This window comes from Phoca vitulina, unplaced genomic scaffold, assembly GCF_004348235.1.
Source record: "Phoca vitulina isolate PV1807 unplaced genomic scaffold, GSC_HSeal_1.0 scaffold67, whole genome shotgun sequence".
NCBI classification, from domain to species: Eukaryota; Metazoa; Chordata; class Mammalia; order Carnivora; family Phocidae; genus Phoca; species Phoca vitulina.
In genome coordinates, this window is record NW_022589770.1 from 575,747 (window position 1) to 597,949 (window position 22,203).

Genomic DNA, 22,203 nt, shown 5'->3' on the forward strand with positions numbered 1-22,203 from the left:
GGGGGAGGGGCAGAGGGACAAACAGACTCCCCACTGAGCACGGAGCCCTGGAGCCTGGGGCAGGGCTCCATCCCAGGACCTTGAGATCATGACCTGAGCCAAAGTCAGAGGCCTAACCGACTGACCCACCCAGGTGCCCCTCTTTTGCAGTTTTAATTGAAGTTTGATTTGTTTTGAATGTATTAGTTCATAACCCTGATATGTTATTTTCCCATTTTTAATCAAATAAGACAAAGTATAGTTTGTGATTTTTGGACAAAGTGATTATTTTAACTCTCCATTCATAATATGTGAATGGGAAAAGTGAAATCATATATGAAAACCGAATTTCCACTGAAAATCAAGGAGGCCAAATCATTAAAGAAAGTTAGGAAGTTATGCAGTAGCTTTTGAAGAGATGCCAGAAATACATAAAGATAATCTACTTTTAAGATAGGTTGTTTTACAGCAAGTAGTTTCTATTTAAGATGTATTTTACCTATAAATATTCCACTGGGGTTCTTGTATATATTAAGAAGACATTTTCAATCATACTATATCAACTGACCTCCAATATTTATCTTGTTTCATATTGTTGGTCTTACATAACATCCTTGATTAATTTTCAGGCCTTGGGGTGCTATACTTTGAATTAGGAATACAGCCCACTAAATTAATAAATTATTACTGTGCAGGCACTCTTGTCTTCTGAATGTATAAGTGCATTGCTTAAATTACTCTCAGGGAATAATTTACACATGAAGAGGCTCTGGTGGTTAAAAAAGCTTTGTGTATTTCTTATCACTGGAAATAGTCCTAGACTAGGTGCTTAAATGGATATCAAAGCAATTGTTTTTTCAAAGCAGTAATGATTTGTACTATTCTGGGGTTCCCAATACACTATCCTAGAATCATGAATTAAATATAATGTTAAAAATGTAACATTTTGAACCAAAAATTTCCATAAGAAACAGGGAGACTGTCTCAACTGAGAAAATATGCTCATGATCTTGAAAAGGCTTAGTAAGCTTTCTTTCATTGTGAATTTGTTTCTTAAAAGAGCTGCAATAAGGTGAACATAGAAAACACTTCAGATCAAGGAAAAGGAAATTAGGACTTGGCTGTTGTAAAAAAGATATCAACACCCCTCCCACCTTATCTGAGTTTTAACCGGTGGAATTGAAGGCAATGAGTAAAAGGTGAAAGATTTATGCGATCTGAAGTATTGAAGGCAATGAGTCCCAGCTTTTAATCTTGTGCTACTGTTTTTCTTGTCCTTGGGATGTTCATGACAAATCTGTATGCTGCTTGCTTATGTGTGACACAGATCTCTATCCCAAATTTAGGTAATAAGAAATTATATATATAAAAAAAAAAAGCATTTGGTGAAACTTCTCCCCTGGGTCATAAACTATTACAACAGGAACCCTCTCATTCTTACTTTCTTACAGCCTAACTCTGCGCCTGGCACATGGAAGGAGCAAAATATGGTTTTGTTGAATGAACACATGAATAAAGTACACAGAAAAAAGTGCACTATTATAAAAAAAAAAATCCTTAATTATTCCGAGTCTAATATTTGTCAGATGTCTGGTTAGTGTCTGTCCCATTATCTGGTTTCTTTTTCATACATCTTTTTCCCTTTCCCCCCAAATCCATACAGAAAAGGATGAACAATGGTTAATTTTTATTGATTTGATTACTTGAGCTTATGCATGAATAATCTATCACAACAAATAACTAGATAAAATCCTACTAAGAAGCAACAACTGCTCCTTAACACCCTAATTACTCTTTAAAGGACTTCTTTATGTTGTGCCAGAAACATCCAAACTGGCCTCAAACTCCACACTAAACAAAACTACTGTAAATAAAAGCGCTCAAGCCAAAATAATGGTTGAAGAGCTACGTTGATGGGGGTGGTGCTGATCAGGAATTAAGATCTGTCCCAGACAGTCTCCTTTTTTATTCTTCGTCACGCATTTTATCTGAAATGATGATGTCAATTGCTTTTCTTTTCTGTTCCTCAAAACTAACCCCATAGTGTTTCATATTGTGCTATATACTACAGTATAAACTTCAGTAAAATAGTTGCTTTTTGGAAGGTTTTATCCCTAAGCATTTCCATTAAAAAAAAGATTTTTTTTTGGAATATTTAGTACTGAAGAAGCTTGTCTTAAAATTTATTTGCAAAATATTTTCTATAATTGTACTGTTAAGTATTCAAAAGCTTTCTCACAATTTGTACCTCACTTAAAGTGCAAAGATCTCCGGGTATAATGGACAAAATTAATCTGCTGTTATTCCTGTTCTGATTGCTTTTAATTAATAGCCAGCTTGTTAGAATAGGTTATAAACAATACATTGAAAGACTGGCATAAATTCCTTTGCCCAAAAGTTGAATCTGGAGTATTCAGGGTTGTGTTTTCTTTCTTTTTCTCCTCCTCCTGGTCTTTTTGTTGTAAAGAGGTCACGTAAGGACGTTGGTGGAAGGGCTCCATGCGCCATCTACTGACCAAATCTATGTTTTCAGTGCCTAGAGAATGAAATTTACCCCTACATTGGGTTTTTAAAGGAGTCTTTGAGAAAGGAGGGGTAATGGGAAAAGACCCTCTCTGACGCTAAGGCTTATTGGTGACTCCTGGAATAAACTTTAATCCAACAAACACATAATTCAAAAAAGAGATATCAGTCCCTCAGCGCAGGGACAGGTTACAGAGAGAATTGGAAGAAGTTAGCCCAACTCTACAGTCAACTCAAAACTTTACAATCAGATTGTTGTTTTTCACCTGTGTGTTGAGCAGCACTCACTGCCCAATGGTTGCTGCCTTATAGGAAATGGCTTTATCCTAATGGCACCATCAGTTCCCTATCTTATTATTTTGAAGGAGTTCTAATTATTTTATCAAAAATTGAATAATGCAGAGCAAGGAGGTCCACCCTTCACATGGATCCCAACACACAGCTTGTCTATGTCTATGTAAACTTAGTCCTGATAGACACACACACACACCCCTACTCGTACAGATATGCAAGATGATACGCATCTATGTACGTGTAGGTCAGTTGAGAAATCTAAGCCCTTGGATTTGGATTAAAATGTTTCTCCCCTCAGTGGTTCCCTTCACTCTATGCTACTAAATCCAACAGAAGGGTGGGAGGAATTGGGGTCCTCAAGCCAAAGAAGTTTTCCAGGTTGTAACTGGGGAGAGGTCGGAGTGTCAGTTTTAGTCGTTCAAACCACTCGAGTTGGAGGGATGGATGGGAAATTAAAGTTGGCCCAAAGTGCTCTGATCTGATTCGGGTTCTCTTTCTGTGAGCAGCTGGGAGAACTGAAAACCAGCCAGGACTCCTGACGCCCCAGGTAACCTCCTTTCCCCATATTGCTCTCTTTAATCCAAGAGCTGAGACAACTTGCTTTCGTGGTTTTAAGAAAGAAAAGAAGAAGAAAGCCAGAAAGTTGAGCCAGAAAGAGGAGAAGAGGCAAATAATGAGGGAAGGCAGGGAGAAGAGAATGAAGCCGAAGGAAAATTCAGAAAGAAGTTGGGAGGCGAGGGAAAAAGGGGAGGAAAGAAAACACAGACGGGCAAAAAAGGAATGAGGGCTAGGAAGATGCAAGGATCTTTCTTTAACGAACTGGAGTTACACCCATCTTTCACTTTCAAATCAATCGTCTAGATCTTATCCGTTTCCTTTGTGAAGGTTGTCCGCGTTGCTAAAGGAAGCTAGTCAGTACTCCTCCCCCTCGCCCCACGCGTGCCCGCGCTGCTGTACCCCGGGCCACTGAGACCCAATACATCCCGAGTGGGAACCTTTGCAGGAGCGCGACTCTGGGAACACTCTTGCGGCCGGTTGTCACCTGGGAGCCTAACCGGATTAATACCCAGAGTTGGATTACGCTGGCTGTCACCAATACGCCTAAAGATTATAATCCAATTTATGCACATTACAGCCAGTATTAACTTTATCTGCTATTTTAAGACTCCCAGTTGCCCCGCGTGTCCTCAGAGGACAATCCTTCACGTTCTGATGCAACCCACCAGGCTGTCAGGAGGGGAAGCCTCCCGAAGAAAACAACTCCAAGCCGGGTCCCTGAGGGTCTGCACCCGGTACTCGCAGGTGTCTCACCTTCACCTGGGCACCGCTTTGTGTTGCCTCCCAGCCGGGGAGTACCAAAGCGGGAGGAGTTCCCTTGGAAGGAAATAGCACTTTTGTTCATTTCATTTTTGAATTTTCGGTGGCGGTGGCAGAAAGGCGGGGAGTGGGGCCGGTGGGCGGGTGCCTGTGAGTAGATGGGGAAGGGGGCCAAGGGGATTGTTGCCGGTTATAACAGTCTCAGCGAGTGCTTTTTGATGTTTGTTTGTAGAGTGGCACTGCTCTCGTTCTGTCCCTAAATAAGTTTGTTTGGGCGTTGAGTTCTTGCCTTTTCAGCACAAAACCACAAAAAGACGGGGTGGGAAGTAAAAGAAAGCCCCCTCTCCCCCCTCCTCCCCCGAGCGTGCTAACGCCGAAGACTTGATTTAACACCCCTTATCCGGCTGCTGGGGGCTCTAGGCAGTGGCTACATTCCATCAGTTTTAATCCGTTTTTTATTGTAGGGCGAGAGGAGTTTACACAGGGGCCGGGATGGCTCCCCAGCTGGCCGCTCTCCCCACTCCAGCGCCCCTTCCCCGCCCTCTGCTCCACCTCCCCCCTCCTCCCCAGTAGGAACCTGTTACTTTAAGCAGGGCGTTCCAGTGTGGCGGTGCGGGCCGCCGGGGTTTCTGGAGGTGGCCGGTGATTGGCTCCTTCGAGCTCCCCCTGGCTTGCTCGCTCGGCCTCCCCGCGCGCTCCGCCCCGCCCGCGCGCCCTCCCTCCGCCCCGTAAGGCTCGGAGCCCCGGTGTCAGGCGCCACGGCGCATGCTCCGGAATCTCATCCTCTGGCCCTGGAGCTGCTGCTGCTGCTGCTGCTGCTTTTGCTTTTGGGGCTGAGTTTAATAAGCGAGCGAGCGAGCGAGCAAGCGAACGCGGGGGGAAAAAGGCAGAGAATGTCCGCCATCTACCCTCCGCTCCTGGGCGCGCTCTCATTCATAGCAGCCTCTTCATGAATTACAGCTGAGGGGGGCGGGGGAGGGGGGGTACCACACAACACCCCAGCAAACCTCCGGGCCCCCAGGCATGGCTAGCTCGGTAAGTACATGCAAAAATAATAATAAAAGACCCCCCCCTCCCCGCCTTTCCTCCCTCGCCCTGCGCCGCCGCCGCCGCCGCAGCCCAGACAGCGCCAGCGCTCCGCGGTTCCAATTAGAGAAAGGTTGGTACGGCTTGCAGGGAGCTGCTGCCTCTCCCTCAGCCTCCGCTCCCCTCCCTCCCTCCCCCCCCCCGTCCACAACAAAAATGAGACGTCGTCACACACACACACACACGCCCGCAGGAAAACACGCCGAGGCATCCATAACTTAAGGCACCCCGCACCCCCAGCGAAAAGCCCCACGCGATCGGCGAGGCCAGCCTCGCAGAGCCCCCGAAACACACTTCCAAGAGCCAAAGTGGCCCCAAAGTAGCTCCCACCTCCCCCAAAAAATAAAAATCAGAAAGGCAGGGCGGCGGGCGGACAGCCGCCGAGGCTCGACTGCGCTCAGCCTGGCGCGGGGGCAAAGTTGCGTGCGGCCCCGCCGCTGTCAGCCCGCACACTCCGGCTCACACACGCGCGCCGCGGAGAACGCACCATCGTAGCGGCCGCCGAGGCTGCTCGCCGCGTCCCCGGACTGTGCCCGCGGCTCCCGGCGGCGGCGGCGGCTGAAATATGGCTGAGTTATTATTCGCCTCCTTCCACCGTGTGAGTGTGTGTGTGAGTGCGCGCGTGTGAGCGAGTGCGCTTCTTGCGATTGCAAAGAGAGGCGAGGAGAGAGGGAGGCGCGGGGGGGGGGGGGGGGAGCTACTTTGGGGCCACTTTGGCTCTTGGAAGTGTGTTTCGGGGGCTCTGCGAGGCTGGCCTCGCCGATCGCGTGGGGCTTTTCGCTGGGGGTGCGGGGTGCCTTAAGTTATGGATGCCTCGGCGTGTTTTCCTGCGGGCGTGTGTGTGTGTGTGTGACGACGTCTCATTTTTGTTGTGCACGAACCCAGTGCTAAGAGCACGGGAGTTTGTGCCCATCAGCAGAGGCTGCCTGTAGTTTCCATTCCGCCTGGCACAGCGCTCCACACGCACGCACACACACACACGTACACAAAGACTTCCTCGGCGTGTGCCTGTCGCCGCGGTACTTTCAGGGAGGGGGCTCACCAGAATCCCCCCTCGGGGTCCCGGCTACCTCCCTTCCCACGCCGGGAAACCGCCCCGGCATCGCCTCTTAATTGTCTTCTAATTTGTTTCCGATGCATTTGTTGTCGGGCTTGTAGTGGCTGAGTGTGCTCTCCTACTTCCCCCCCACCCCCCGACCCCCGGACCCCCTTCCCGACTGGGGGCAACATTCCGTTACAATCCCCGCCGGTGTGGATGCGGGGCGCCGGGAGCCGGGCGGGCCGGGTGGGGTGTGTTTGGGGGTGTGGGGTGTGCGCGCCCACGCGCGTGAAACGTGGATGCAGAGGGCACCGCCGTTTCCTTTTATGTGCGTTTCAAGAAGGAGGAAAAAAAATGTCAGGCGCAATGTTCAGTGTCGAACGGTCGCCTTCCTGTTGTTCACGGCTGTCTCTCCTCCCCCTGCCCGCAGTGTGCCGTGCAGGTGAAGCTGGAGCTGGGGCACCGCGCCCAGGTGAGGAAAAAACCCACCGTGGAGGGCTTCACCCACGACTGGATGGTGTTCGTGCGCGGCCCGGAGCACAGTAACATACAGCACTTTGTGGAGAAAGTCGTCTTCCACTTGCACGAAAGCTTTCCTAGGCCAAAAAGAGGTAGGGCTCGAATACAAAAGGAGCTTGATAAAAAATGTCTTTGCTCGCGGAGGAAACAATCGCTTGGCCCGGGCGGTCCCCCTGCCCCTCTCCCCGCCCCCCCGCGTCGCGCTCGCCGGCGTCGCCTCGGGACCAGGGTGCGCGGCGCCGCGCTGGCCAGGTCCGGGCTCCCGCCCGCGCGCGCGCCACTTCGGCTTCGGGAAAGTCACCGCCGAGAAAGGACCGTCAGGTGTCGAGTGTTTATTCATCCCAAGCCAGCCCTCACCGGTCCTCTGGGGTTAGCCGCGGGTTCTGTGGGGAAGGTGCAATTAGTTGTTGGGTTTGGAGGTGTCGGGGGGTGGGGGGTGGGGCTGGAGGGAATAAACAGCTTGCGCCTTTTTTTTTTTTCCTAGAGAAATTGAGATTTACCTGTGTTTTAGCAAGGAATGCATGGGATGTAGTTATTGTTTCGTCTTGAGAAGTCGCCTCTCTTTAGGGTCTTCTCTGCCTTCCACTGGGTGCCGGTTGTCACAGATTTTCCTTTCTGTGGGTTAGCCGCCCCTACCCGGCACCATCAGCATTTTCTGCTTAGTCGGGGCGGGGGGGTGGGGAACGGCTTACTCGTCCCTAGCCCCCGATGGCACTTGATTGCTCCTTCGATTTTTGAGCAGCGTTCCGAAGTCTCTGCCCCATGGGATCTGCGGGGAAGAGGGTCCCTGCAAAGGTCGAAGCTAAGTTTCAGAGGAATGATGTGGTCCTGCCTTCTGCTTCAGTCCTTCCCCACCTTGGTTTTTAGCCTGGAACTCTAGTTTGCATAATCCAGCTCAGCCCCTCTGCTCCCAAACATTTTCCATAAAGGGCAGGACAGTTTTGAAAAAAAGAAACGGGGTGTTATTTTGGAAGAAATTTAAAGAGGGTTTGAGAAATCCGATTTCTATTCCCTTCAGCCTCCGGAAAGCTACTGTCTGGTTGTTTTAGTTGGATTAGTGGAGGTAACAGTACAAATACAATAAGGTGCTTTGTTTGTGAGCAGGTTTATTTATCTAACTCGACACAATGGTTAGTAGTTATCTTCCATTTGATCCGTAATCTTTATTGGCATCTAGAACTCCTGCAGTTTCTTAGAGTAACATCATAATAAATCCATTCTGCTTAGAGCTACTGGAAATTATTGAGCATTGAGGAGCTGAATAAAGAAAGGAGAAATGCTGTGTGCCTTCGAGGTGGCAGAGGTTTGTGTTGATGCTTAGTTTTGTTTCCAGAGCTCATGTAATGGGTTGTAGGATTGTATGTTTTGCCTTTAGTGGTTTGTTGTATAGTTCTTCTTGAAAACTTGAACAGTTGAATTTGATGGGCTTTGCTGGATGGTTAATAAATGAATCCAGCCTCTAATAGAGGGGTAGGAATATGCATGGCCTCTAGGAAATAACATTTCGATTTTGTTAGCATTTTAGATCAGAATATAGCCAGAGATCTTTTACTTCATATGTCCTCACCACTGTAATTAGGATGAGGATTGTCAAGTTTCTGTCACTGTGTGAGGGTGGGTGTGATGCTTTTCCCTCTCCGTCTCCCTCTCCCCACCGCAGAGGAGTTTAAACAAAAGAAACCACCTTCTAAGATCCTTGGTATCCACTGTTAGGACTACTTGGCTGCTACTCACTTCGAAATGAAATACATGGAACAAAAAAAGCAATATTTATTGTATTAGGAAAACTAAGTCAGTTGGCAGAAGATGTAGCTCTTAAGATAACTTTGTTTAGGCGCCTTAACAATCAAGCAATTGGCATTATGAAATTAAAGATGACCAACCTCCCCAGATTTCACCACTGTTTCTGTGCTTCAGTGTGTCTGTGGAGATGTTCCCCTGCATTTCCCCTACTTAATGGTTTTCTGTCCAGCCCGAGGGAACATGAGGGTGCTGCCCGGCAAAGCCCACACCTGGGAGTTGTTGCTAGGCGTGGTAAGCTGCTTGATAACAACTGATGTCTTAGGCGTCTCTACTGAGAGATGCCTGCTTGCTGGTTGGGCTCTTCAATTTTTTATTTTCAACTGTGGAGTTTCTTTATGTAGTCTATAAGCCATTGTTTTAAAATGTTTATTTTTGGATTTTTATTTGTATGTGTGCTTCCCACGATGTGACAAGTCCTGGGAAAAATGCCAGTTTACATAGCCCAGGAGAGACCTTGTCATACTGTAATTACACATGATTCAGATTGCAAGAGAAGGTTTCTCTGTTCATTGGGAATAGTTAGTTGTAAATTCAAGTAACACCAAACATGCCACTTAATCCTGGGACTTATTTTTGGGCTTATAACATCTTTCAAAATGATAAGAATAAATACAGAATAAGGATGCCAGGCATTGCAGAGTCTACTTCTGTACCTTTTAAGGTGCTGTATTTGCCATTTTATAGATCTGTAAGTGAGAAATTAGAAAATGGGAGAAACTGCAAGAATGGCTTTGTGAAAAATCTGAGTTACAAGATACTTAAAAGAAATGCACATACGCCAAGCTGTAAGTGGCTATTGATAATGACAGGTTAAATCACTTTCACTATATACAGTAGCTGATAAACAGAAGCGGACCTTCGCACTGAGGATGAACTGCTCAGCCACGAAGATGGATGAGTCCTTAGTTTTGTAAATCTTTGGTTTGGAAAAGCAAATTGATTTTCAGGTTGATTTCCTTTATTTCACAGTAATATCATGAGAACTTGTAGAGGAAGAAATTCCAGTATTTTCAACTTGTTGCCTAATGAGAATTACATGTACCATTTCAGGATTGAGCTAATTGGACTTGAATTAATGAGGGCTTACTCTGTCCCGAAGATGGGTTGGAGATTTTCAACTTAAAATTACTAGCACAGAGTCCTAGAAGAGAGATTTTGATGAGATAGTGAAGCCTGGAATATCCATTAGCCGGTACAGAATAGGCAGGTCAGAGTATAATGCATTTTAAAACTATCTACTGCAAAAAAAGACCATATCTTATTTACTAGTACCAAAGATTATAATAGTCTGATATGACTGAAATGGTCACATTCAAAACATTTCATTTAAAATATTAATGTTTTCATTTTCAGTATGATGTGAATTTGAGTGAACCTTCTTTCCAATTACAGCCATTCTTAACTGTTGCAGTCTGTTCCACTGACATTTATGATATGAAATCTGTTGCTTATTATTTTATGTAAGCTAATTTGGCCACTGGTATGATTTGATAGCTTCTTATTTGTAGCCCTAGTCCTTTGAGTGGGCAGATAAAGCATAATAAATCCACACTTAGAACTTTCCTTTGATTTAAATGGTTGAGCTCAGCGTTACTGCGTAGTTCTGATTTTTGTTAAGGAGTCTTCTGAAATAATTTGGGTAACTTTTTATCAGGGTACCTAAAATTGGAGACCAAAGTAGTTGAAGATACTGCGTGCACCTGGTGTGTTTTCTCTTCTGAGGTATTTAAAAGGTTTCAGGAAAAAATAAAGATGGGTAACTATTCTGATACATTCAGTGAGTGTTAGAAGATTTGTGTAGAATTCTGTATGGAATTAAGATGACCACTGACAGCAGTTCTACTACTTGGCATTTTGAAGCAACACACGGCATAATTTTCCAAGGCACTTAAAAGCTGAATTATTGAAGGAAATCTCATATGCTGTTAGTGGGAATGTAAATCGGGCACGGACATTTTGGAGGGCATTTGGCAACATCTATTAAGATTTTAAATGTTTACACCCTTTGACCCAGCAATTTTACTTCCAGGGATTTTCCAACAGATACAGCTTTACAACTACACAAAGTTACAGCATATTTCTTGTGACTTTTTTAAACAGCAGAAATTTGGAAGCAAGCCATATAGGGGACCCCAGCTGGGTACAGTTAAATGATAGTGATCTATTAAAAGGGGGTAAATCTATTCGTAGATGCAGGATGATCTGCAAGAGATATTAAGTGAAATAAGGCAAGTCGCTAAATCAGTGTGATCCCATTTAAAAAAATATGCCTATACAGATAAAAAATGTATGTGTGTATGTGTATAAGTAAATGAATTTTGGATGAGTGGGAACCCAGCTCCTACCAGTAGTTTTCTCTAGTGGGTGCTCATGGGGTTGGCAGTGATAAGAGGTTGTTTTGTAGTGTTTGATTTTTTTTTAAAAGTTAATTCTATATATTTAAAACATTCCAGTGAGCACTTATTACTTCTTAAGACTAAAAGACAAAGACTAAAGACCCAATATAGAACTATCTTGGGTAGATATTGTTGCTCAGTGGTGAGGAGTTAGGGTTAGGAATTACAGACTTATATTCAAAAGCTGGCTTGAGAGACTCCTTCTGTGATCTTTTTCTTAAGATTTTATTATTTGAGAGAAAGAGTGTGAAAGAGAGCAGGAGCAGGGGGAGGGAGAAGCAGGCTCTCCGCCAAGCAGGGAGCCTGATGGGGGCTTGATCCCAGAACCCTGAGATCATGACCTGAGCTGGAGGCAGATGCTTAACCAACTGAGCCACCCAGGTGCCCTACTGCTTGTGTGATCTTGAGCAAGTCCTTTCTGTGTCTGTTTTCTCAGTTGTGTTCTCACCTGTGTTCCTGGAATGATGGAAGAATAGGACCATTACCTCATAAATTGAGGATTAAATATGAATCAGCTGTTCTCAAATTTATTGTTCTGAAGACTGCTTTACACTGTTAAAAACTGCTCCCCCTGCTTGTGCTTGCTCTCTGTCAAATAAATTAAAAAAAAAAAAAAAGAAAGAAAAGAAAAATTGACTCCAAAGAGCTTTTTTAATAGAAGTTATATCTATCAATATTTACAATATTAGAAATTAGGCCTGAAACATTTAAAAAGTTATTTATTAATTTGCTTAAAGATAACAGTAATCAACCCATTAAAGGTAGCATGTGAATAGTATCTTAATGAAAAATGAGTATTTTCAAGAAAAAGGAGAGATGTGGTATTTTACTTTTTTGTGTACAAATCTTTTTGATATTTTGAAATAACTGGATCAGCTTACGTGCTTCTGCATTCAGTCTGTTGGGTTATCACACATCATGTAGCCTCTGGAAAACACAGTACTCTCATGAGAGAATGAGTGAAGGAGGCAAATAATGTCTTAGAGTTGTTATAAAAATAGGCAATCCCTGGGAAAGGTTTTGGGGATCTTGGGGTCCCCGAATACACTCAGAGAACCTCTGATATAAAATATTCACAGAACCTGGCACAGATCAACTGCCCTATTAATATGTGGAAGCTGATTTTTTTAAAGCCGTTATTATCATTGCTAATAAAAACATTTAATGGGAAGAGGAAAGAAGTCTTCCAAGGTATTTGCATGGTTAAATTCCATTATAACAATTATCTAACAATTTTTTTCAGAAAAGGAAAATCCAAACTTGGGTTTTAGTGGATATATTTTATAGTTAATATCAGTGTCCAGTTTATGGCATATTATTTGTATAAGCAGAAGCCTTTTACATTTGTTATTTTAGGTGACCCTCTGTAGAACTACCTCTGTGAGGTAGACAGGGCAGGGGTATCAATTGGTTTCATAATTTTACCTTAAAGATTCTTTGTTCTTTCTCTTGGTTCTTTCAAGTTTCCTTCCAGTGGTCTTCCACAGGCCAATTCTTAGCCCTTAAGTTGTTTTTCTGGTCAACTATTACAGATGACCCCTTCTACTTAACACAGCTTTTACAGTTCTAAGATGCAGAAAATTTTTTTTTCTTTTTTTTCTTTTTTTTTTTTTTAACTCTCTTAGTGACTTACGCCTGCAAAAGATAACTTGGAAAGCTTAGATACTTGGGAGGGGAGGAAATGTGAAACACAATTGTCCCACTTACATAATTAAGCAAAGACTTGGTGTATTACTGAACTTTAGACTCTAATATTTATTGGACAGATTTTAGAATAATTTGATCTCTGATCTCAGGGTTTCTCACTGTCCCCATGGAAGTAATACCGAATTCTATAATTTTTTCCCTTGGCTTTTAAACTTGCTTGATTTTATGTTTTACTCCTCAAACAAGAAGCTGCCTTGTAGAAAGAGAAATTCTCTTGTTTCAGTGATACATATTAATATTCTTTTGAAACATTTTGCTTTGTGTGTGTGGCCAGAGTCTCTGTAGTTCATCCTCTTCCTTGTAACATACATTTTCATGCTTTAATCTTTTATTCTCTTGTATTTTGTGGGTCTCCTTTTTCCTGTTGTGCTGTATTCATTTTTGAGACTATAATTTGTCTGGAAAGAGTCCATTGATATTATAGGTAATTCATTAGTTTTCTTAAACTTACAGATATAGAACTTGTACAGTGTACAGTCTGGCTTTTATGAGGAACCCATATATTTTTTACATGAAATTGAAAATAGTGTTATTTTCTTAACTTGCAGGTGTGTTCATTATGAAAAATCAAACCATAGAAATATAAAGAAAAGTTACCTGAAAATTCTTTATAAGAGAACCATGAGAAATATTTTAGTAGATATCTATATCTATATATACAAACACACACATGTTAACTATAAGTTAACCTGAATTCATTCAACAGGTAATTTTTGGAGTTCCTGTGTGGCTAGAACACTTCTAGGAGCTGGGGTTACAGCATAAGTGAACATTCCTACCCTCCTGGTATATGGGGAAATACCATCTTTTCAGAGCTGGATTTTATGGTATTACATCGAATATACATTTATTACAACTTCACATGGACATTTAGATTGTTCTTAGTTTTAATTTGTTATGAATAATGCTATGATGAACATCTGAGACATTGATTTTTATGGTTTTTCCTGTAATTTCCTTGTGTTAAATTTCCCAGAAGGGAGATAGTTGAGACAAGGTGTATAGATTTTAAATTTTGATAAACGCATTACCAGACTTTCCTCCAAAAAGGTTGTACCAGTTTATACTTCCCCAGGGGTTGGGAGAATTCCCTTTTCCCCACATGGTTGCCAATACTGGGAATTAACAGTTTGTTTGTTGTTGTTGTTGTTGTTTTTGTAAATCTTTGTCAATTTGCTGGATGAAGCAAAACTTCATTTTTATTTGCATTTATATCACAGTGCTGCATATCTTTAGGTATGTGTATATTTACTATTTGTCGTTTATGATATGCCTTTTTTGTGCCGTTCTTGTATTTCTCAAAAAAAAAAAAAAAAACACACATGCAAAAAACCCAGGAAAATACAAAGGAAAGAATGATATAACAAACATTCACATCCCTACTACCAAGGTTGAATAAATGTTTCCATTTTATCATATTTGATTCTTTGTTTTGATTTTAGAGAATTAGGTATTATAGATGCAGCTAAAGTTTTTAGATGCTTCCCAATCCTTTCTTTCAACTCTTCAGACTTTCTTCCATTCTGTTTATGTACATTCGCACATTTATACTGCTGCAAGTAATAGTATATTATGTTATAAAATCTCCATGAAGAGTATCATACTGGATGAATCCTTTTTTAAAATTGAGATATAATTTGCATACTATAAAATTTACCCCTTTAAAGTGTAACATTCAGTGGCTTTTAGTATATTCACAAAGTTGTGTGACAGTTGCCACTGTTTAATTCCAGAACATTTTCATGAGTGAATAATTTTGTATCTTGCTATTTCCCCCCACTCTGTGTTTGAACCTTTTCACACACCCTTCATCTGTAGAGAGCCAATTCATTTCCTTTAATTTCTTCTCTTCAGTATTTCATGGTAGGAAGAGGTTCTAACTGCTTAATTTTCTGTTCCCCTATTGAAGAATATAGAGGTCATTTTCTGTTCTGTGCAGTGAACATCTTTGAACGTGTTACCTTGTGCAAATGAACAAGATTTTGGATATAGGCCTGGAATTTGAGTTGTGTGTACGTTTTCATTTGTATTAGACAGTGTCAGATTGCTCTACAAAGTAGTCGTGACAGTTTATACTCTGTCAGGGAATGAGTACCATTTTCTGTACAGCTTTGCCAACGTTGGATATTTTCAGATTTCTTATTTTTATATTTAGTTGAAATAGGGTATCTTTTCATTTGCATTTCCCTGGTTTCTAGTGGGGTTAAGCATTTTCTATATGTTTACTGACCATTTGGATTTCCTCTTTATTGACTTTTAAAAATATCCTTTGTCTTTTTTTAAAAAGAAACTATTGGGATCTTTGTGTCTTTTTCTTATCTGTAGGATGTTAATCCTTTGTTATTTGCATTGAAAATATCTTGTCTCATTTTCGTTTCTTTTTCTTGTAGCCTAATGTATGGTATCTCTTTGTCATACACAAGTTTTTAATTTTGCCAAATTGATCTATTTTGTTATGTTTTCCTGTGTGGTTTTGGGGTTTTGTTTAAGAATATAATTTGTGGGCTTGGTAATGTGCTTAACCAACAGACTTTATATGTGCAGGATACAGGGAATGGACTGGGGGAGAAGTAAGAGAAAGAGGAGGTCCCTGCCTTCAACGTGCTTGTGTCTTGTAGAGCTGGAAAGGACATTTGAGATTCTTCATCTTTGTTTATCCTCTTTTTACTTTGAATCGGAAGCCTAGAAATGTGAAGTGATCTTGCATGTAGACACAATGAGTCACAAGTGTGCTGGTGCAAAAAGATAGCTAGTAATAAACGGTGGTAAATGTTTACTTTTAAAATGTTGAATAATTATTCACTTATATTAGACAAATGTTCAGCAATAACTGCTTTTGTAGATATGATCTAGGATTTAATTAAGTGGTGGTAACCATGGTAGATGCTGTTTAAGAGGGAAAAGGTCTACAGCTACTTTCAGGCAAAATCAAATTTATTGTGTGGATTAATTTAAGGTTTCCTTTGCAATTAAATCATTAGGAAAAATTGTTACTGAGTGGTAGGTATCTCCTGATATTTTGCCTCCCCACCGTGGTAGGATTGTAATTCCATAAAGGATCCAGAACATTGTTTTAAGAAATAATGTTGTATCGGGGTGCCTGGGTGGCTCAGTCGTTAAGCGTCTGCCTTCGGCTCAGGTCATGATCCCAGGGTCCTGGGATCGAGCCCCACATTGGGCTCCCTGCTCGGCGGGAAGCCTGCTTCTCCCTCTCCCACTCTCCCTGCTTGTGTTCCCTCTCTTGCTGTGTCTCTCTCTGTCAAATAAATAAAATCTTAAAAAAAAAAAAAAATGTTGTATGATGTAATCCTTTTAACTTAAGTGTGATAAGTTTGCAGTGATTAAGGCCTGAAGAAGGCTATTATCATTGAATTTCTAAACAGATAAGGCTAGTATTTGGGTGTGATTTAGTTGGTATGTAGTAGTTAACAATTAACTTTTTGGATAAAATCAATGCATCATTTTTTTTTTTTTAAAGAAAATTATGGCTTATCTTGAACTTAATTCTGACGTCCATTTATTTAAAATAATGTTAGTAAGTGATTACAAAGATGATAGTTGAATTTAGAGTTATTATCCATGTCAGAAGATTGATATTCTCTGAGCCAAATAAATTTTAAAATATTTAATTTTGCCAAAAGTAGATTTTTTTTGTTTCTTTTCAGCAGAAATTATTAGTTATTTTCCCATCAATACCAGGCCAAATCCTGTGTGTATGTATTGATTTTAAAAAGCAAAATATACATTAACAATTTCCTAAAATATTAATAATAGCAGTGGCCTACAGAGTAGGGAGAGTTAATGTATCTAATGTATCTGGATATAAATTTAGTCTACATGATGCCTTTAATCATTGCAGGTAGGTTTTATGTCCTTCTTCTTCCCTGTCCCTCCCAGGGTGGTGTTGGGGGAGATTATTATCAGATTATTCTAGGTACCTATTTATTTTGATATACATTTGTAACATTTTGGATGTCCAAAAGCAAGGTTCTTTAGACTTCCTGTTATCCATACCTTTTACCCCAAATACTTCATAAATGTGAGTTGCTGCGTAATGGAAGGTTTCTTTGTATTGAAGAAATACTTTATCTTATAAAATTTTTTCCTTTGTTTAATTTCTTTCCCTGTTCCTGTATTACAAGCAACTGTTTTGTAGTGACTAAGTGAAAAATAGAGTTCAGACTGTTGGGATTTGGTTGCTTTTAGTGGGGTAGTTTATTCAAAATGTTGATGTAGCTCCAAATTGTCTTATCAGAGATGCTTATTGTATGACTTCCTACCTGTGCACAGAAATAGTAAGGAGCAGTGGGAAGCTCCTTTCTCATCATATAAACACTGAGCAGTAGTACGTGTTCCATGCTCCATCAGTCCCACAGTGGCCCCTCCTACTTTCTCATCATATAACACTGAGCAATAGCACGTGTTCCATGCTCCATCAGTCCCGCAGTGGCCCCTCCTTGTGTATGTGTCCATTGTTCCTCCTCTGTTGCATTAGTTACACATCCCATGAGATGGGACCTGTATTACCATTGTGGATAGTACTGATACCGTCCATCAATGTAGTCTGGACATTGGAAGTTTTTGGCAACAATATAAAGGCAGATATTGCAAGTCGGTAAGAGTTTTAGAATCCCGACTTTAGCTTCCACTCCCCTAGGTGGTAAATTATTACTCTGTGTTCTGAAACTGATTTCTTCTGTATCTCTAATAATTGACTTTGTGTAAACAGAACCACCACTTGAATTTAGCAGGAAGCATTGTGTTGGCTGAGAATCACATTTTCTAGAATGGGTTTTAGCCTATGTTATAGGCAAAAATGAATTTTTGTCCTTTTCTGTCTTTTCTTCCTTAGTCTTTTTTCACCTACTTTGGATGCTTTTTAAAAAGCTAGTCACAAATTTGAGAGCCTTGGCCAGGTCTATCACTTTTTTTTTTTTTTTAACTACTTAATCCATGAAATACAACTAACTAGCCTTTTAGCTTTAAAAATAGGAGTCAGATGTATTCCAGAAACTTGTAGAGCAGTATTTAGCAGTGCAGTAGGAAAGGCCCTGGGCTGGGAGGCAGAAGGGGTATGTTTGGACTGAATAAGCTCTGTGGGCTTTTCCAGCTTTGAAATATTATTTTTCCTTAGTTTTGTTTTTTTTTTTAAAGGGTAAGTTCTGAGCATATATTTGATCTAGTGTTTTCCTAATGAAATAACTACCATTTATTAGATATTAACTCTGTATTGGTCATCACATGGATAGACATGTGTTGCTGTGTTTAATTTCTTATGTTTCATAATGTGCTGGTTTGGAGAATAATTCTTTTTGAAAAAAAATGTTGATATGAACTTCAGTATATTGGGATTTTGCCTTTTTTAATGGTGAGTGAACAGTGAACTGGGTGAAAAGACTTACCTGCAGTAACAGGGAAGTAGGGTAATTAACCACATAGGTGATTACGTTTTTGTTATGAAAAGTTACTTTCTGGTAATATTGGTGCTATTTATGCCAGCCATCAACACTACTTGTAGGTTGGAACATTCCAAGAACTCAAGATACCCTATGTTTATTTGAAACTTCTGCTTCAAATATGGCTCTTGACCAGGTCATTAGACCATTGGGTTTTTCATGAAAGTTAACTGATTTTTTTTTTCTGTTTCATACAATGTAGTCCAGACCTTGAGATTTTGTCACTCAGTTTGTTTTTCTGAAGCATCATGTTTCAGATAACTACTTGTGTTTCTATTATCAACGAAATAAGTGGGGACTTGGACTTATCATGTAAACAGGTTAAAGTAAAGTATGGTATATCAAATATTTGATCACTCATCATACCTTCAGGGTTTTCTATTTAATAATTCAGATGCTTAATTGAAGTTGTCTTGAAAAGCAATTACCCTTGGGCGCCTGGGTGGCTCAGTTGGTTAAGCGACTGCCTTCGGCTCAGGTCATGATCCCAGGGTCCTGGGATCGAGTCCCACATTGGGCTCCCCCTTCTCCGTGGGGAGTCTGCTTCTCCCTCTGCCTCTGCCTGCCACTCCCCCTGCTTGTGCTCACTCTGTCTCTCTCTCTCTCTCTATGTCAAATAAATAAATAAAAAAAAAATCTTTAAAAAAAAAAGAAAAGCAATTACCCTTCCACTTTTCACTTATGACTTGCTACCTAACTTAAAAAAAAAATTCTAGTTATCATTCCAACCTGTTAAAGAGAATTGTGAATGATGCTAGAGCCAAGGATTTAATTATATGAATATACAAAAATACACAAATGCAGACAATTTGAAGAGAGCAGCAAATAAATGAGAATTATGTTGTAAAGGCTACTGAGTAGCTTGAAGTTAGTGCTAATTGACATAGTATCTTTCTGCAGAGGCTCTTTTTTTGGTTTATTTTCATCATTGATTTTAGTACTTGATTCAGGCCATTATCTTTATATGAGAATGGCCAGAATTGTTCATTTCTCACATTTTGAGAATTGTGCGAGAGATAATACATTTGTGAAAAGATGGGAAGAAAATGCTATAGCAAAATGTTAATAGAAGTTATCTCTGGGAGGTGGGATATCAAGAAATACATCAAATTGGCTTTATTCCAAGATTCAGCACCCCCATCTAGCAAATAGAAAGGAGCTTTCAGGAAATGCTTATAAAATTTACTGGATTTTTCGAGCTTTCTTGAATAAGACATATTACTTATGTGAAGGTAAAACTAGATATTTAAATGTACATATGGACATGTTTACAATACGCTTTTTAGTTTTTTTTTTTTTTAAGTTTAGTCTCATTTAGAACATAAAAATGTCTTTCCCAAGGAACACTTTCATATTTTGTTATTTGAAATTTTAATCACCTTGTCATTCTGAGTGTTCTTTTAATAGTACTATAATATATGCGCAAATGGGACGCCTGGGTGGCTCAGTCGTTAAGCGTCTGCCTTCGGCTCAGGTCATGATCCCAGGGTCCTGGGATCGAGTCCCACATCGGGCTTCCTGCTTGGCGGGAAGCCTGCTTCTCCCACTTCCCCTGCTTGTGTTCTCTCTCTCTCTGTCCAAAAAAAAAAAAAAAAATCTAAAAAAAAAAATGCACAAATGTTTCAAAAGTTGATTGTAAACTTTAAAGAAAACATGTAAATCATATTCTTACCTTTCTTAACAAAGTTGCTGTGTTGAAGTTGTAAAATGAATCAGATTAACCTGATTTATGAGTACATGATTCATGTAAGATGTTCTTTGTAACAGAAAGACAACCATGTTTAATATTTCAGTACAGTGTACATTTTTGAAGTACTTAGGAATGTTTTGAAAAGTTTTGATCTTTTTTTTCCTGTGGAGTTTTGATAAGTTTATTAATTAGTGTGTTTATCTTGATGTGTGTAGTATTAGAAAAATTTCCAGAGCCTAAATCTGACTTTAAAAATTGACAGCAAATGAAAGGGCATACTCATGCTTAGATGTATAGTAATAGTGGCAGGAATAAATGGGATCCGTAATTGCAAATAAAGACCCATTTCCAGTTTGTGTCTTTGTATATAATTTGGAAGTTAAATGTTAAATTATGAGAAATAAAAAGTACCCAAACAACTACTAAAAAGCAAGACAAAAATAATGTTTGGGGCAGGGAAAGAAGAGGTGTTCTTTTTGGATGGATGCATACTTGTGTAAACACAAACAATATTTTAGTATTAAAACAGTTTAAATAATATTTCATATATAAACTACAAAAATTACCAGAAGTTTTAAAAATAAAAATTAAAATGTAATTTCATGTTTTATATATAGTAGATAGATTAATATGAACATTCCTTAAACACAACTAAAAGAAATGATTTCTGCAAAATGACGGAGTTAATTTTAGTTGTCTTAAAGGTCTCTTTGCAATCCAAAATTCATCCAGTTAAGTCCATGATATTATGATCTGTGGGATATTAATATCTTTACCTTTTTAAAATTAAAATAACCATTGAAAGTAGTATGCGCAAATGCATATCAAAACTGTACGTCAAATAAGAATAAGTCTGTTTTCCCTTTGGTTTTAGCTGCTTTTACAAAATTCATAAATGACAGATTAACTCCACCTCAGGATGTGAAATACAAAAATTGATGTTTGTGATCAGAGCATTTCTTTATTAGCTGCTTGAATAAAATTGCCATTTTAAAAACTTTAAGTTCCATTTACTAGCATTTGGAGTAACATTTTCCATGGGCTTCATTTAGTTCTGCTCATAAATTTTTATTTAACTATTTCTATTCCTTTGGAGAGAATTCTAAATGGGATTCATAATGGCCTGGATTCTTTTCTTCAGGATTAAGATGTGTATGAAAATGAGGAAAATAGACTCTTTGGCCCCATGATTACAGCTCCCCATATTTGCTTACTACTTTTATTAATTTATGTAGGTGGCTTAACTGCAAATATAGAAAATCAAGTAATTGTTTTAAAACCTATTCTAACTGAATCCTCAGGGGGGGACCACACGAAAGCCTTGAGAGTTTGAGTAATACGAAGACTTGGTTTGAGTATTGCAGATTGTTAGAAATTCCAAATTTGGTACTAAATTAAATATACTCATAGAATTTTATTATAGTACAGACAAAGCTATGGTAGACCAAGATAATGTATAAATGGCCCTTATTTGGAGCATATAGAGTGGGAGCATATTTTGCAGTGAAAGGGGAACTAAAGGAAAAGGTGTTCTCTACTTGTAGACTTGTAAAGGCCTCAGAGTTTTCTTTATGTTATTGTAGAAAGACATTATTTTTGCTTTGGCGTGCTTAAAACTAAAGGGCAAATGATCCAAAAGAATAATCTTGAAATTCAATAGCAAGAAAACTACTTGACATTGTGGGCTAGAGGCCAGCAAACGTGTTGCTTTCATTGAATGCGTGGGAAATGGGGCAGGCCTGGAATTTAAAGAGACAGGGTGCAGTATGCTAGAAAAGAAAAGCCCTCCTGTATGATTTGCCTACTGGGAGAAAAAAAAAAATAGACTTACAGTTTTCTCTAAGGGATCTTTATTGGATCAACTATTTAAGACACTGAGTGAATTTTTCCTAACTCTGCCTCCCATCTCCCTTAGCCATCTTCTCTCTTCTGAAATTGGTGCCTGGTAAATTTGTTTATAACAGAGGAGAAGCAGCTTTTCAAATAAAAGTACTTTGTAGCCTGTTCAAATGGAGTATAATGTAATTCTCCCTGAAATTGAGCACTTATTACTTTGTTTATGTAGCTGTTTAAAAAGGGGGGGAGGGGGCGATGAGGAGTGGGAGGGGGGACTACTGGAACCTTTGCTTTAGAAATTTCTCTTTTTTTCTGTCTGAGTTTCCTCCCCCATCCACTCATGAATCCCCCTTGGCCCCCTCCCCCACCTCCCACAATCCTTCAATAAAATAGTATTTAAAAGACTTGAATAACCAGTCCTATGTACCAGCTTCTTGCTCGAGGCAATAATGTTGTACTATTTTCAATGGGTGGTCTTGAATCTCCATGGGAGATTTCACAGGCAGTGGGCTCCAAGACCCACTAAGTGTATTATTTTGAACATAACCAGTTAAATTC

The 22,203-nt window shown here is 40.2% G+C and overlaps 1 protein-coding gene across 1 annotated transcript in view; it reads left to right on the top strand.

The window, feature by feature from the left end:
* Window positions 1–4,847: 4,847 nt before the first annotated feature.
* Window positions 4,848–22,203, top strand: part of MLLT3 (MLLT3 super elongation complex subunit) — a 288,667-nt gene continuing 271,311 nt past the window's right edge. Inside the window, exons 1-2 of the mRNA XM_032392353.1 lie at window positions 4,848–5,148; window positions 6,669–6,849. Coding sequence (XP_032248244.1) covers window positions 5,137–5,148; window positions 6,669–6,849 — 193 coding nt within the window. The 5' untranslated portion in view covers window positions 4,848–5,136. The remainder of the gene's footprint in view (window positions 5,149–6,668; window positions 6,850–22,203) is intronic.